General features: G+C 26.3%; 1 protein-coding gene across 1 annotated transcript in view; it reads right to left on the bottom strand.

Annotated features, from left to right (window-relative positions):
- Positions 1-14,154, bottom strand: part of LOC107441771 (protein tiptop) — a 390,616-nt gene extending 376,462 nt beyond the window's left edge. The window contains exon 1 of the mRNA XM_016055156.3: positions 13,965-14,154. Coding sequence (XP_015910642.1) covers positions 13,965-14,004 — 40 coding nt within the window. The 5' untranslated portion in view covers positions 14,005-14,154. The remainder of the gene's footprint in view (positions 1-13,964) is intronic.
- Positions 14,155-14,505: the final 351 nt, after the last annotated feature.

The raw sequence follows: 14,505 nt of genomic DNA, 5'->3' as shown, positions 1-14,505 counted from the left end.
AACACTTTTTCTTCGGAGGGGTGGGGAAAATTGAGTTCGAATAAGGGAAGTGAGTATTGCCGGATTCAAACTACCGGACAATTTGTACTTTCCAAATCGACAAGAACTCTGGAGCTAGAAATAACATCAGAGTAAAACTCGGGGTTTATCGATTTTTTAAAATTATTTTATATGTCTTACTTTTATTTTGAAAAAGGAAAGTACGATCAGAGCTATTTGGGAGCAATAAAATTACATCCTAACATTCAAGTTCTTTGAAACAAACTTTAAAGTCCAAATGTATATAAATAAAAGTAAATAACGTAGCGGATGCGTAATATAACAATAAATTAAAGTAAATAACGTTGCGGATGCGTAACGTAACAACAGCACGGTTTACGTTACGTATGGTAGACGGTACGTTACGTACGGGCGGGTGAAGACATTGATGAGAGTTTAAAAATTCAACAGGAGTATAGATAAAAAAAAATTAACTAGTAAAATTGCTAAAAAGAAAATTAGCAGCAGTTAAAAAAATGATAGAATCAAACCAGGAAATAAAAAATGAACATGATTAAAAACTAGCATTACCATTAATTCTTAAATAACAAAATTTAAAATAATAATAATAATAATAATAATAATAATATTTTTAAAAACTACGTTTTTGTAGAGAAGAATAATAATTAAAAAACAAAAAATTGAAAAACGAAAAATGTGGGCCGCATGAAATACATAACAGTAACAGTATGTGTGCTCATGAGAATATGTGTATGTGTGCATGTGTATAAGTAAGAAAATGTGTATATGCATGTGTATATGTATGTGTATATGTACTGTTATGCATTTCATGCGCCCCAAGTTTTTCGTTTTTCAAATTTTTGTTTTTTAATTATTATTCTCCACTACAAAAACGTGGTTTTTAAAAATGTTGTTTTTATTTTGATTTTTTTTTCTATTTTCTTTGTACTCACTTCCAAAATCTCAGTTTTTTCACTCACTGTACACAAAACTTTTCAACTGACATGTGACATTAATTTGAAATAATCGAATCGACAGCAAAAGACAATGGCGAAAATATTAATTTTTCTTTAATTTTAATTTTATTTTACTTTGTATGTCTTTTTTTATCTTCATTTTCATACATTGTCATCCAATTCTGAACTATGTGCCAAATTTGAAGTCTGTAGCTAGTCGGGAAGTCAGTTTAAAATCGATTACAAAATTCCACCCGAACAGACATACACGAAGGCAAGTTGATATAAACGTGGTAATTAACTTTAAGTATACATTTTTTTTTTGTAATTTACTCAAAAAATTCTTCAATAAAACTCAAAAAAAAAATAATAATAATGAATTAATAATTTAAAAAAAAGATAAAAATAAAATTACTAGTTACTAGTAATAATTGAAATAATTAGTTGAAAATGAAACCAAATGGGATTTTGTATTTTAAGAAAGCTTATTTTTACTAACTTATTCTCGCTATAAATTTAAGTAAATAAGTAGTTTTCTTACAAATTAAAGTACCTAAAATCTGCTGACCAAATACGCACGGATTGAGAGAGTAAGTTCTTTGGCAAGTCTTTTTGGACCATTCATTTAAGTTACTTATTTTAGACACTGCTATTTATACTTTACTTATTTACTTTACTATTTATACTATACTTTAGATATATAGAATAATATGCTAAAAATTATGGATAAAGCAGGAAAAAAAATCAAGAAAAATGAAATGAAAATGATACAAAATTTAGCTGATAGTAATTACATGCATAGTTATTTACTTTGAGCTATTTTTCGGATATATCTGATTAATCAAAAAGGTCAATTTAAAAAAAAGAGTTTTGTTTAACTATCGTTTGTTTTCATTGTTCTTAATCTAGCCAATATATGTGTTTCACTTGATTTCGAGATTTTAAATGTTATTTCTATTCAATCGAAAATATAACTCTAATAACATTTGTGTCTTTGTATTCAGCTCAAAGAAATATTCCATTTTTTTTCCTTAAGATTTTGAGTCATGTAAGAATAAATTCTACAAAAACAAACGTCAATATTAAATAAATAGTGTACACTGAAAATCGCAATTAGGACTCTGTCAATTAATGTGCAGAACCTATGCATTTCAAAAAATTTTGTATCAAATTACGGTAAAAAGTACCGACCAAAACTTTTAACCGTAAAATTTTAGAGAACTAATAATCTGATATATATCGTTATTTCTACAGTAATATTTCTGTAAAATCACTGAATCATTACTATTAAGTGAATATTAATGCAAAATTACGGTATAAAATTTTACGATAAAAATTAATTTGACGGTAAAATGGATTTTACGGATGCTGCACTCAATTTTTCCAGTACTTTATTTCCGTAATTTTATCATAAATTTTTTACAGTGTATGGTTTTTTGCTGAAAAATATACTTTAACTAAATATTCTTACTTCATGTACGAAAATTCTAAACACATAAAAAAAACTATTAATTTAATACCTGACTAATATAAAAATTGTATTTAATTTAAAATTACCTTCAAAGCACTGATTTTCTTTTCCTGATTGCTAAGCATACTAAGCAAGTTAAGAAATAGAATTATTCATTATTTTACTACATTTCGAATCAATAATTCATTATATTGAGTTAGACCAAGAACTTTCGCACGCGAGTGTAGCCTGATTTTTGACTGTTTGCAATTAAGTAACGTTATCAGTTGTATTATTAATATTAGAAGATCTCAATAAAAGAAGGTTCAAAAAACAATTTGCGTTAAACTGAAAATTCTTTCGAAATCAAGTTAGTTAGTTTTGATACAAAAACGGTTCGTTTTATTGTTTTTATAATTAACATAATTTGATTTTTTAATTTGATTTAATTTTTTTACATGTAAGCTTTGTATTTCATGGTTGGAACAGATTTGTTTAAAAACTAAAAGGTTATTTTTTAAAGAAAGAAAAAAAAGAGCTTGGTTTTAGTCATCTTTTATTTTTAGTAAAAATTGAAAGATTTATTGCAAAAAGTCGTAGCTCCATTTTTAGCTAGTATCAGTTATATAGCATTATCCATTACATGTTACTAAATGAAGAACTTAGTGGACGAAGGTTCTAAGTGACATTTTAATGAAATGAGGAACCTCAGCTTTAAAAAAAAAAATTAAAAACAGATGGAAGCAGTTATAGAAATAAGTTTTCTTATTAAAAACTCTCTTACTAATAGGTTCATAAGAAGAAAAAAATGAAGTTCTTTGAAAACACTTGACCATAACGAGTTTCAAAACTCAATATTTTGCGGCACTATTTCGGAATGCCACTTGTTACCTTCTTCCACTAAGCATTTAACCCTCTACCACAAAGCTATTCACAAAGTATCTTCAGTATTAATATGCTAAATTGTTTAGTGCAAAAACACTAAAAAAAATTTTTTTTTTAATAACACATAAAAGGTTTTTTTTTCCACCATCAAGAGGTTTGCTAAATGGATCTCTTGAATTTATGTCGTTTTCTGTGACTATCTTTTTAAAGGAATAAAATATTTTTACAGCAAATAATTTTTTTAAAAAATTTGATCTTCACTATCAAAAATATAGCTACTTTGATTAGAGCAAAAACTGTTTAAAAGGTGGGAAACAATTGTCTCCTGTGTGGTTTGAAGAAAAATTAAATAAACCTATCGTCTTTTCTTTGTTGCTGCTTCATTTGGCTCATTCCAACAAATTTTGAACCTGGATTTCACTTGTTCTTCTTGCAAACCATGTCCCTCAATTGCCGTCTCTATTTCCCTTGTCAATATTTTTGTTTGATATAATTACAGGAAAATGCGAAATATTAGATGGAAAAACAGTAGAAAAAAGTGTCTTTTGGATCAAGAATGTTAATTAAGAGTCATGCAGAATTTTTATTTACATATTGAATTCAGAAAATAAAGAATTCAGAGAATTAATTATTAGTTGAGCCAAAATTTGAAGGTAAAAATCTTCCGTAAAGGTGTCTTAAAACTCGTGCCTTGTTTACGAGGATGGAAAATATCTAATCCAAGATTTACTCGAGAATTCTTCTCAGACAACAAACGCATAAATCTTGGTTGCAAATTCGATACAATAGGTGGAAAAAATATCTTTGACCCTTAGCTGATGTACCAGGTAACAATCCCTCACGCATCATCGAGAACGTTTCACATTTTTCGACTGGCCCATCCCGATTAAACATCCTTCTTTTTTTTCCTCTCCATACTTTAGGAATATTGTGTGACTTCCGATCGCTATAAATCTGTGGCAAGAAAAGAAACCAAATCTGCCGTCAGTTTAACTCCTCTGATCAGTAACTGACACGTTATGACATGGCATAGATATCCACCTTTACCTTGCCAAAATCTCGCCCAAGTTTTTTCCCATGACACCTACCTATACTTATGTCCACCGGAAGACATAAATTTCTTCTCTGGTACAAAAGTGCGGGCCACGGACATATGTATTGTACCGGCCCCCATCTTACATAAATCAAATGCTATAGAACGTTTAGAATAGAACGTGTTGTGAGTGTTGGAAATGTTCTTGAATAACAGGTCATCGACAAAAAAACCACAATTCGTTTAAATCCTTAGGAATGTTTTGTTGAAAAAATTGTTGTTTTGAGATATTTGACGAATATGTACAGAAATGTAAACGTTTTTATTTACAACGAAATTAGTCAGTCATGTATTAAAAATATGTAAAAAAAAATTATGAATATTATAATTATGTTTAGAATATTATTATTGCAATGAAATCGAGTATTCGTCACTGGTGATTTATACACTCATCAAATGATTAAATGGTTAACAGTTAAATGTTAATAATAATTAACATGAAATGGTTAGAGTAAACCGCTATATTATACCACGTTTACCCTTAACTTTCTTTTTTTTTTCCTTAAAAAAATTTGAAAATTAAAACAAAAGAACGAACAATGGATTAATTTTTCCTAAATTCACACCAAACAATTTTTAATAATACAAATAAATTTTATCTTAAAAATAAAATAAATAAATAACGATTGACAGGTTTTAGAAACCGATAGCCACAGTTAAAATTATGTATTCTCAGAAATTTATCGTTTGAGGTTCCCAAACTCAAAAAGCAATAGTTTTAAAATCGTAAATTTAACGAAAAGAACTGAAAAAAAAAGTTCTGTTTAGGGGTTTCAACTCTTTGAAAGCATCCAAGTAAAAGAAATATTTTAAAAGATTTAATATGGAAAATGATCAGAAATGAAGAAGAAACAAATACAAAATGGCCACATTCAATATTTTCAAAAATATAGTATTTGTTTTTGATACTTAAAACTCTCTCAGTATGTTTATATTATTTCAAAACATTCATCCGTCTATAACATACGGATAAAAGAGAAATCTAAAATCCACACACAGTAAAATCTAGATGAGTAAGTTTTCTTTGGTTAAAAAATTTTCAAAAGAAAGCATTCGAAAAAAGGTAAGTTATTCCATTGTTTCTACGCTTCATCTGACTGGAAGTCGTTATTTTCTTTTAACTACAGAGTTCGTTTTTATCTTGTACAATTTATTCCTAACAAATGATTGATCGAATAGAAAAATACATGAAAAAGAAAACATTTTACATCATTAGTTTATGAAATCATGAATGTTTTGCACATAGATCAATGAATTGGAAATTTCAATAACATTATTAAAATAAACAACTTTTTAAAGATACTTTAAACAGATAGTACAAAAAAGTTTAATTCATTCTAAAATATAATCTAATTAGATAACCGAAAACAATAGAAGCTGAATTTAAAATTGAAGAAAAACCTAATGTTCCGCATTAAAATTGACATGTAATTGAATTCATTTGAAAAATTCATGCGTCTTAAAACGTTATATGATTACGTTTATTTAACCTAAAAAATTGAAATTCAACAGCTGTAAAGAACAAAACCCTTGGTCTTAAATTTTTTAGATGAAATAACTCAGTTTTGGCAGTCAAAATAGGAAAACTCACAACTCGGTTCTTAAAAAATTGAAGGATTAAATGTAAAAGATAAAATGTTTATTAAAGGGTTAAATATAACAATTTAAAAGTTAAATAAAAAATAAATAAAAAAGAAGTGGATTTTGAAGTTCTAAGTTCGCAGAGAAGATGTTTGTAATTAAAAACAAAAACAATAGTAAAATAACAACTTTACAAGAAAGGCGTACTCAAAGTAATAAACAAGGATTTTTCAATCAAGCTGACTGATTTAAAAAAAAGTTTTAAAATCATATAGAATTTCACGATGTTACAACTGGTATAATTATTTAAAGAAAGTTGAATTTCACTATTGTACTCATTGAACATTTCATTAAATTCTAGTATAATGAATTCAAGAGATTCTTATTATTTTAAACTAATATTAACGTTTTAATATAAAAGTAATAATCAAATTTTATAATCGAAAGGTAATCTTGAAACTTAGGTATTTAAAGTACAACTGATTTATGTTGTTGTTGTTACTAATGACACTTGCCAATACTAGCAAGCCTGTTATGGGAATCCAAGCGATTTTTAAGGCAAAGGTGCGTTTCATGTTTTCCAGTGGCGTCATCTATGGTCAAGAATATTTCTTCAGTCACACACACACGTCACAGCCCGTTTTACAGGAAGGACCCATTCATACTTCATTCGTTCATCCACAGATTGTAATTTCGATCTGAATCAGAAAACGATCAATTTCATATTCAATACCCCAAGGGGTATTTTATTTTATAACCGTCGTTGAACTGCCGATCCAATTTTGAGTTGACGACTATTAATGCTCAACTCTGTAGCCTTGTAATTTTGAACCCAATCCAGAAGACAAAAAAACTTCTGGATCAAGTATTGAAAGAAATTTGCCATCGTGGTGCCCCAGAGGTATTAATTTGTTATGGGAACTTGGAGGATTTACTGACCCAAACAAATTTAACGTATACTGATCACTATTTAATTATTATTCTAATTCTTCGGCCGGCGGGATTCGAACTCATGAACATGAGCCCAGCGTCCTACCAACATGGCTATCACAGCCTACAACTGATTGGAGAAACAAATTAAAACTTTTCTGCTGGTACAATTTTATTTTTATTTATTTATTTTTGAAAAAATAGAACTTCAACACTAAGTTTGACAGACTTTTCATTGAATTCACGTATTCTTTATTTTTTCGAAGTTTCAATAATATCATACAAACTAGAGTGCATTTAAATGCGCAACTTATTTTGGTAATATATTTTGAAAATTTTATTCATTATATCATTTTATAGATAACAACCAAAAAAAAAAAAAAAAAAAAAAAAAAAAAAAAAAAAAAAAAAAAAGAGAGAGAGAGAGAGAGAGAGCAACGTTTTTATAACATATTTATCTACTAGGAATATACCAGATTTTATTAATCAGTACTAGAACTAGACAGTTCTACAGATTCCACTAGATTTTATTAATTCTACAGATTCTACTAGATTATTCTACTGTCTTACTAGTATGATTCTACTAGTAAGACTGATTAATTAAAAGATTTTATTAGTAGATTTATTACATTTTATTTATATTATTTTTTTAAAGTGCAATATACGAACGTGATGTTATTTTTGTTATTCATTGAAATAACGAAGTTTTTCATTTTAACAATAAAATATATCAAGGTTTTATTAACATGAATTCTATTTCACTGCATTTTGTACAGATTAAATTTTTTTTATTTAATTAAACAACTATAAAAAAAATTAGTTTTAAAGTTTCTTAAAAAGTATAAATCTGGTATACAATAAAAGTTCAAAAATGTCCTTAACGTTTTTTTTTATTTATACCATTGCTGCCAACGTTGAATACGAAAAAATCCAGTAGATTTCTCGAAATAATACAAATTTTATGATAATTGTTGCATAATGTACTAAATATTTAACACGTTGGGAAATTCGGGGATTTTTATGGTTATCAAAATAAAAAAATTACAAAAAAAAAATTGAACATTTTAGAACAAAAATAGTTTTAAACTGATTCCTATACTGATTCCTATAGCTGGCATTATTATGTATCAGTAATGCGTATTTAAATATTCAAGCAAGCAATAGTCAGTGCAAAAATACTATTTCAATAGGGATTTTGAGGAAACTTACTCAATTTTAGGGAATTTTCTAAAAATGTAGGAGAAACTGGCAAAATCCAGTAGTCTACTAGAACACAGTAGCTATGTTTAAAATTATATGTTTATACTACTGTTTTACAAATTTAAAATAATTTCTTTTGCGAATTCTCCTTTTATAATGAATGTAAATAAAACTAATACTTTTATACATAAAATGATTTAATTTCTCCTTGGAAAATGTATTTATTCATAAAATAAACATAATAAATTTATGAGACTCCATCAGTGCGCAAAATCTATGGAGGCCTATTCGATCTCAAATGAACTTCCTGAATCACATGATTTAGTCTTATTGTCAAGTAAATCAAACATTTATACCAAGAAGAAATGTCTTAAATAGTTTATAAATGTCTTGAATTCATTATATTGAAATTAAAAGAACCAAACTCATTTTATGAAAATAAGAAGCTTTTTTATTAATTTTTATTGCTTGGTAAAATCACTACCCCCTATTCCGTGATTAGGATTTCATAAAAAGAATAAGAAAATTTGACTTTTTTTAAATTAAAATTTTTCAATTTTGATTTAGGAAAAAAAATGTGTATGCTTTTCTTACTAAATTAAAAAAAAAATTTCACATTTTAAAAAGAGAATTAAAACTTTCAAAATATTAATGGAAAATACACAAATTTAATTTTAAAAAAAGAAATGCATAAATTCAATTTTTTTTCCAAACTATCTTGAAAAAATGAATACGTAAAAATATCAAAACCATTCTTATTAAATTTACTTTCTAGGTTTTGAAATTTTTCTTTCACATTAACCTATTATGAAATATTTTGCTTGAAGTGAAAGTTGTCCACTAAAGATTGTAAAACTTTTAAATTAAGTTAGTAATGTTTTTAATAATTAATAAATATTATGAAATAAAGAATAATCAAGGGATCAGAACAAATATAGAAACATAAGGGACTCTAGTTCTGTAAAGATAAAATATATTATTATACTTATTATTATTATTGTTTGATGAGTGTCTTTTTCTTTTCTTCATAAAACAATAATTCTAAAAACTAATTTTATTTTTAAAAACTAGCTAAATGTTCACATATATAAAAAAATATTTCTAAAATTATTACTTTATGCTCACGCCTCTTGATATTTTTAATTATCAATACAAAAAAGAAAAAGGAAAAAAGAAAAAAAAACACTTTAGAGTAGAATGTACTTTTAAAAAGTTAATTCTCCTCTTTGAAAATGAATTTCTCACTTATATTTTCATAATCATATTCACATAAATTCTATAGAAAAATCTTTCTGACCACTTACTAGAAAAAAACCAAAATATAAATTATAAAAAGAAAATAATTAAATTTTAAATTATTATTATTATTAGTGAAATTTTTACTAAGTTCATAATTTAACACGTTTTTTTTTTTAAAAATTATATCCCTATAAAAGCAAAATATAGCATTTTGCAATTGTTCAAAAACATATTTAATGGAAGTTTTAGAGTTAAATAAATAAGAATTAAAGAATTATAAATTTTAATTTAATAAATATTTCGATTTTTAATGTCAATAGAAGAATTTGCAGTTGTAGTTCATAATTTCTAAAACAGTCAAGAGCATTTCAAAAGCTTTAATTTATTTTAAAAAAATTAAATTTATATCGAGTGTTTATTACTTTCATGTTCGTAACATAGCTGTATCATAAAGTTCAATTCATTTCAAACATGTAATTCTTAACACACATCTGACGGGCATTTAATTGCACTGTGACACCAAATTGGTGACATTTTTTGAAAACTTTAGTAATCACCTCAACATACAAATTGCGAACTTATACCATTAAGACTACCGAGAAATGATGAGTTTTAGCTCTACGGATGGTAAAAAAATTTACTGGTTTATTTTATTATTTAGTGGGCAGTATATAAACAGTTACTAAGTTATACTAATCCAAGAAAGATCAGTAATAAAAGAATTCCTACAATCTATAAATGTAACAAAATTTGTAACAAGCATGATCGCCAAAAACAAAGCTAAATACACACATCTTGAAGAATATTTAACTAAAAATTGTTGGTTTGATACGTATTAAAAAATTTTGCATATAATACCGATATGACATAATAATAACAATACAAAAACTGTAAATGTAAAGAAGAAAAAAACGACTTATATTTCAACATAATAATCTTTAAGTAGGCAAGTTAAAATTTTGTAAAAGCTACAATTGAAACAAATATTTTTAATTTTATTTTATTTTATACCCATCGTTGAACAGTCGCCTAAATTTTAAGTTTGCGACTACCAATGTTCAACTCCGTAGCCTTGTAATTTTGAACCCAATCCAAAAAACAAGGGAATTCCTGGATCAAGTATAGGGAAAAGCTTGTCTACCTGGAGGACTTTGTTGATGGAACCAACCTGCATTTACATGGTGAGTAAAACCACGAAAAATTCCCACGGTCAGACTCTTAACCCCAGGATCCGTCTACCACTGAGGATATTTTACATCAGCAATGTGATCAGTGCGAGCCAGGTGCGGAATTCGAAATGATTTGAACCCGGGTCACCTCATTAAGAGGCGAGTGCTTTATTCCCTGAGCCACCACGGCTATGAAACAAATATTGGAAAAGAACTGGAACGAGATCTGAATTTGTTATTGCGCTATTAAAATTAGTGAGAAAAATTAATATACGTTCCTATATTAGTCTTTTGCTTCATTTTGTTAAGAAACAATTTTAGGAATAAATTATGTACATTAGTCATACATCAAAACGAACTGTACTTTTTAATTACTCTTGTTAACTGAAAAACCAAAGAAATGTTTTAAATATTATTAATAACAAATTAAAAAAAATCTAATGAAAATATTTAGTCATTGCTAGATTCAAAAATTAAAATTTATAAAAGAAAACATTTATAGTTATTGCTTACTGTAACAAATAGTTATTAAAGTGCATATTACTCTCAGATAATAAATTATTCGTTACTCTCAGATAATAAATCATTACTCTCAGAAAATTATTCATTACTCTCAGATAATAAATCATTACTATAGCAAAATATAGGTTTATTGGCTATTACATATTAATTACTTCATTTTCAACTTTTTTCTAGAAATAAAGTAGTTAGAGAATTATTTAGCACAGTTCCCAATAATTAAGAAAGTTAACTTACAAGAAAGTTAATATAAAATTTTTATCCTTATTACTCGATAATTGTTATCCTGATTATTTGATGTAAGATAAATATTTATTTAACAAATATATTTCAATTAATAAAATTTTATATCAAGATACATTTTTATTTATATATTATCATAAACTAAATATCCACTTTAATAACCAGCGAGTATTTTTCCTTTTATTTATTTATTCCTATCTATTTAAAATGTTTTCCCAACAAGGCATAAGTATCCCTATGATAAAAAAATTAAATAATAATATTAATAATTAAAATGGGGTCAATTTTAAAAATTCTAAACAGCTAAAACCAAAATAAAAAATAAGTATGAAAATAAAAATCATAAAAATAATTTTTAAAAAACATGAAAAATAAACAAATAATTAACCTAAGAAACATAACTAAATAGCTCTTAGCGGGAAAATAATTTTCTGCAAATAGAAAGAAAAAAAAACATCTCAGACAAATACTATCTTGATTTAGATATTAAGTAAAAGGAGGTATCTTTTAAAAAACTTAAAAAGCCATTTAAATCTTTGATGAATAAAATTGATTCACTATTTGTTTCAAGTAATTGTTTGGCGATCATAAATTTATCTATTAAACAATGGGAGCTCAAAACGATAAATTAGTCTTTTAATGACACACTTAGATAATTTTATTGAACACAATTTAGTCATTTTAAATCACCAATTAAATGGAATTAGAAGAAGAAAAATTATAGCAAATTTTAGAATAATTATTTTTCGATTTTTTTTTTAGTATACTTTTTTAGAATTGCAGATAAATTAATCATAATATTTAACTGTTACTTATTTAACAATAATACATTTAAAAATAATAATATGCTTTAAAATGAATTTCAAACTGTTGGGATAAATTAATATTTCAATTGGATACATTTATCTTTCAATTACAAGCTCAAATAAGCTCTTACTGAACACAATTTAAGCATTAAAGCACCATTTAAATTATATTAAAATAAATCAAATGCAAATTCCTGACAATTTCTAGCTAATGATATTTAGATTTTTTTAACACACTTTTAAAATAACAGGCAACTTTATATTAGCTTTTTTTCTAATATTTATTTATTTTACAATAATGAAATAATGATAATAATTAAAAATATCAGAATAATATACTTTATAATGTATTGTAAATGTTGGCTTTTAATTTTTAAAATGGTTTTGAATTTTTTTTAAAAAAATCCAAGATTTTATAATGAAGAAAACAGATAATAATTATTTAAAAAAATGCAATATAAGTAACTTAGTAAATAATATTTTTTAACTAAAATATTTTAAAGTTGTGAATTTAGTTTAATTTTGAACTAATTATTATATATTATAATTATTTTAATATTTATTAGTATTTTTTTAGATATTTTCGTCTTTTTAAGGGATTATTTATCATAACTTGCTTTAAGAAACTTAATTAGTATGACATTTATAATCATTTGAATTTTTTTCGATATTAACTGAAACATGCTTGCTGTAATTTCATTTACTTTTTATAGCATATTGCAATGTTTAAATTAACATTCTTTACGTTTAAAGCACATATTATTTTTATGTTTGCATATTAATTTTTTAAAAATACTTTCAACGATACTCTAATCAATCACATTTTTTGCAAATGTAGAATTTAGTTTCTGAAATAGATTTTTAATTTTTACAAAATTTGAAATTAAATTTTTTTAATTAATAATCTTTACAAACAGTATGACATTTTCCTCAATTGTAATTGTATTTCGACATTTGACTATATATTTTAAAACAGTTTAAAATGATTAAAATTCATTTAAAATGATTATTATGTTCATAAATTTTTAAATAAATTAAAGAAATAGCATTCCATTATATTAAAGTAATCTTAGTTTACAGAATGATGTTTTTAAAATAGTCTTCTAAACACTTTTTTTTTTTTTAATTAATGAATTTTTAATATATCTACACTTAAAATATTTGAGTATTTACAAAAAAAAGTTGTAGAACTTATCTGTTTTTTCATGTTTAAAATACTTTTAAAATAATATATTTATTATAAATAATAAATATATTTTTAAAAAACTATATTTAAAATAATATATAGTTTTTATTACCCAATCATTTATTAAAAAACATTAAAAATAGAGCATCACAGTTTGTTTACATTTCAAATCCAACACACAATACGAAAAAAATAGTAAAATAACTTTTAAAAGTATAGATTTTAATTCAAATATTTTTTTTTATTATTTCATTTATTAACATTTATCATATATTTACCGATTTTCGTCAAAACACAAGCATATAAACACCAACAAGCGACCACACACGTAGCTAACGGGAGCCAACATAACTTTTCTTCCATTTTTATTTATTTAAACAATGTTTCAGTCCCCCTCGGAGTTGCACAAAATGTTTCCACATCCACCCCTGTCCGAAAAACATTTTTTTTCAGACGATACTTTCCATGGGGGAGTCAAAAGAATAAAAACAAAACAAATATCTGTCCCCCCGATCCACCCGTTTCGAGTGTTGTGCGCAGGGAAAGAGCGAAAACGGTAGCTAAGGTTTTGATGTTTGACGGAAGGGCGAAGGATAGCTGTCAGGTATTGACGGGGAAAGGGAGCCCCGATTTGACAATCGAGCGTCTCAACTAAGCCTTGCGCGCCGCATACTTTTAACGCAGAGGGGTTGAAATTTTTCACTTACATTTCATGCGTTTTGGGCGATCTTGCTTCCTTCTAGGCATGCTGCTGTGTCGGTACAAACTCCAGAAAGGGGCGGGCGCCTGTTTACGCTAAAAAGCGTTCCAAAAGCGAGCAGATCACGGTGCGCTTCCCGCTGCTGACCTTCCATTCAGTAAACTGCGAGTAGCTCTCGTGACGTCAGAAAGATAGACAGCCGCTCGCCAGTTGCATCTTGGGAGGAGTTCGTCTCTTCTCTTTCGCATCTTCGTTTGCGTACTCATGGCGCCATCTATCGATGTAACTCGATGAAGGATTAAGGAGATGTTCGGCAGGAAAAAGAAAGTACACGGAACGTATTATACAGGAATGCGATCTATTAGGCGTGAATTCCGCTCCGTCCTACTAGTAATGTAAACTTTTAAAGAAACGTTAAGATCTAAACTGAATTATAGGAAATATTTGTAAAAATTATTTAGCAATTTATATCTTAGTCACAAGGAAAAAATCTTTATCACTAGTACAATAATACATGACTTAAACGTAATATGCTAATCAAAAAAACT

The sequence above is a fragment of the Parasteatoda tepidariorum genome, chromosome 4 (assembly GCF_043381705.1).
Source record: "Parasteatoda tepidariorum isolate YZ-2023 chromosome 4, CAS_Ptep_4.0, whole genome shotgun sequence".
Classification (NCBI taxonomy): Eukaryota; Metazoa; Arthropoda; class Arachnida; order Araneae; family Theridiidae; genus Parasteatoda; species Parasteatoda tepidariorum.
The sequence above is the reverse complement of the archived record's forward strand: the minus strand, read 5'-3'. Positions and strand labels throughout refer to the sequence as shown.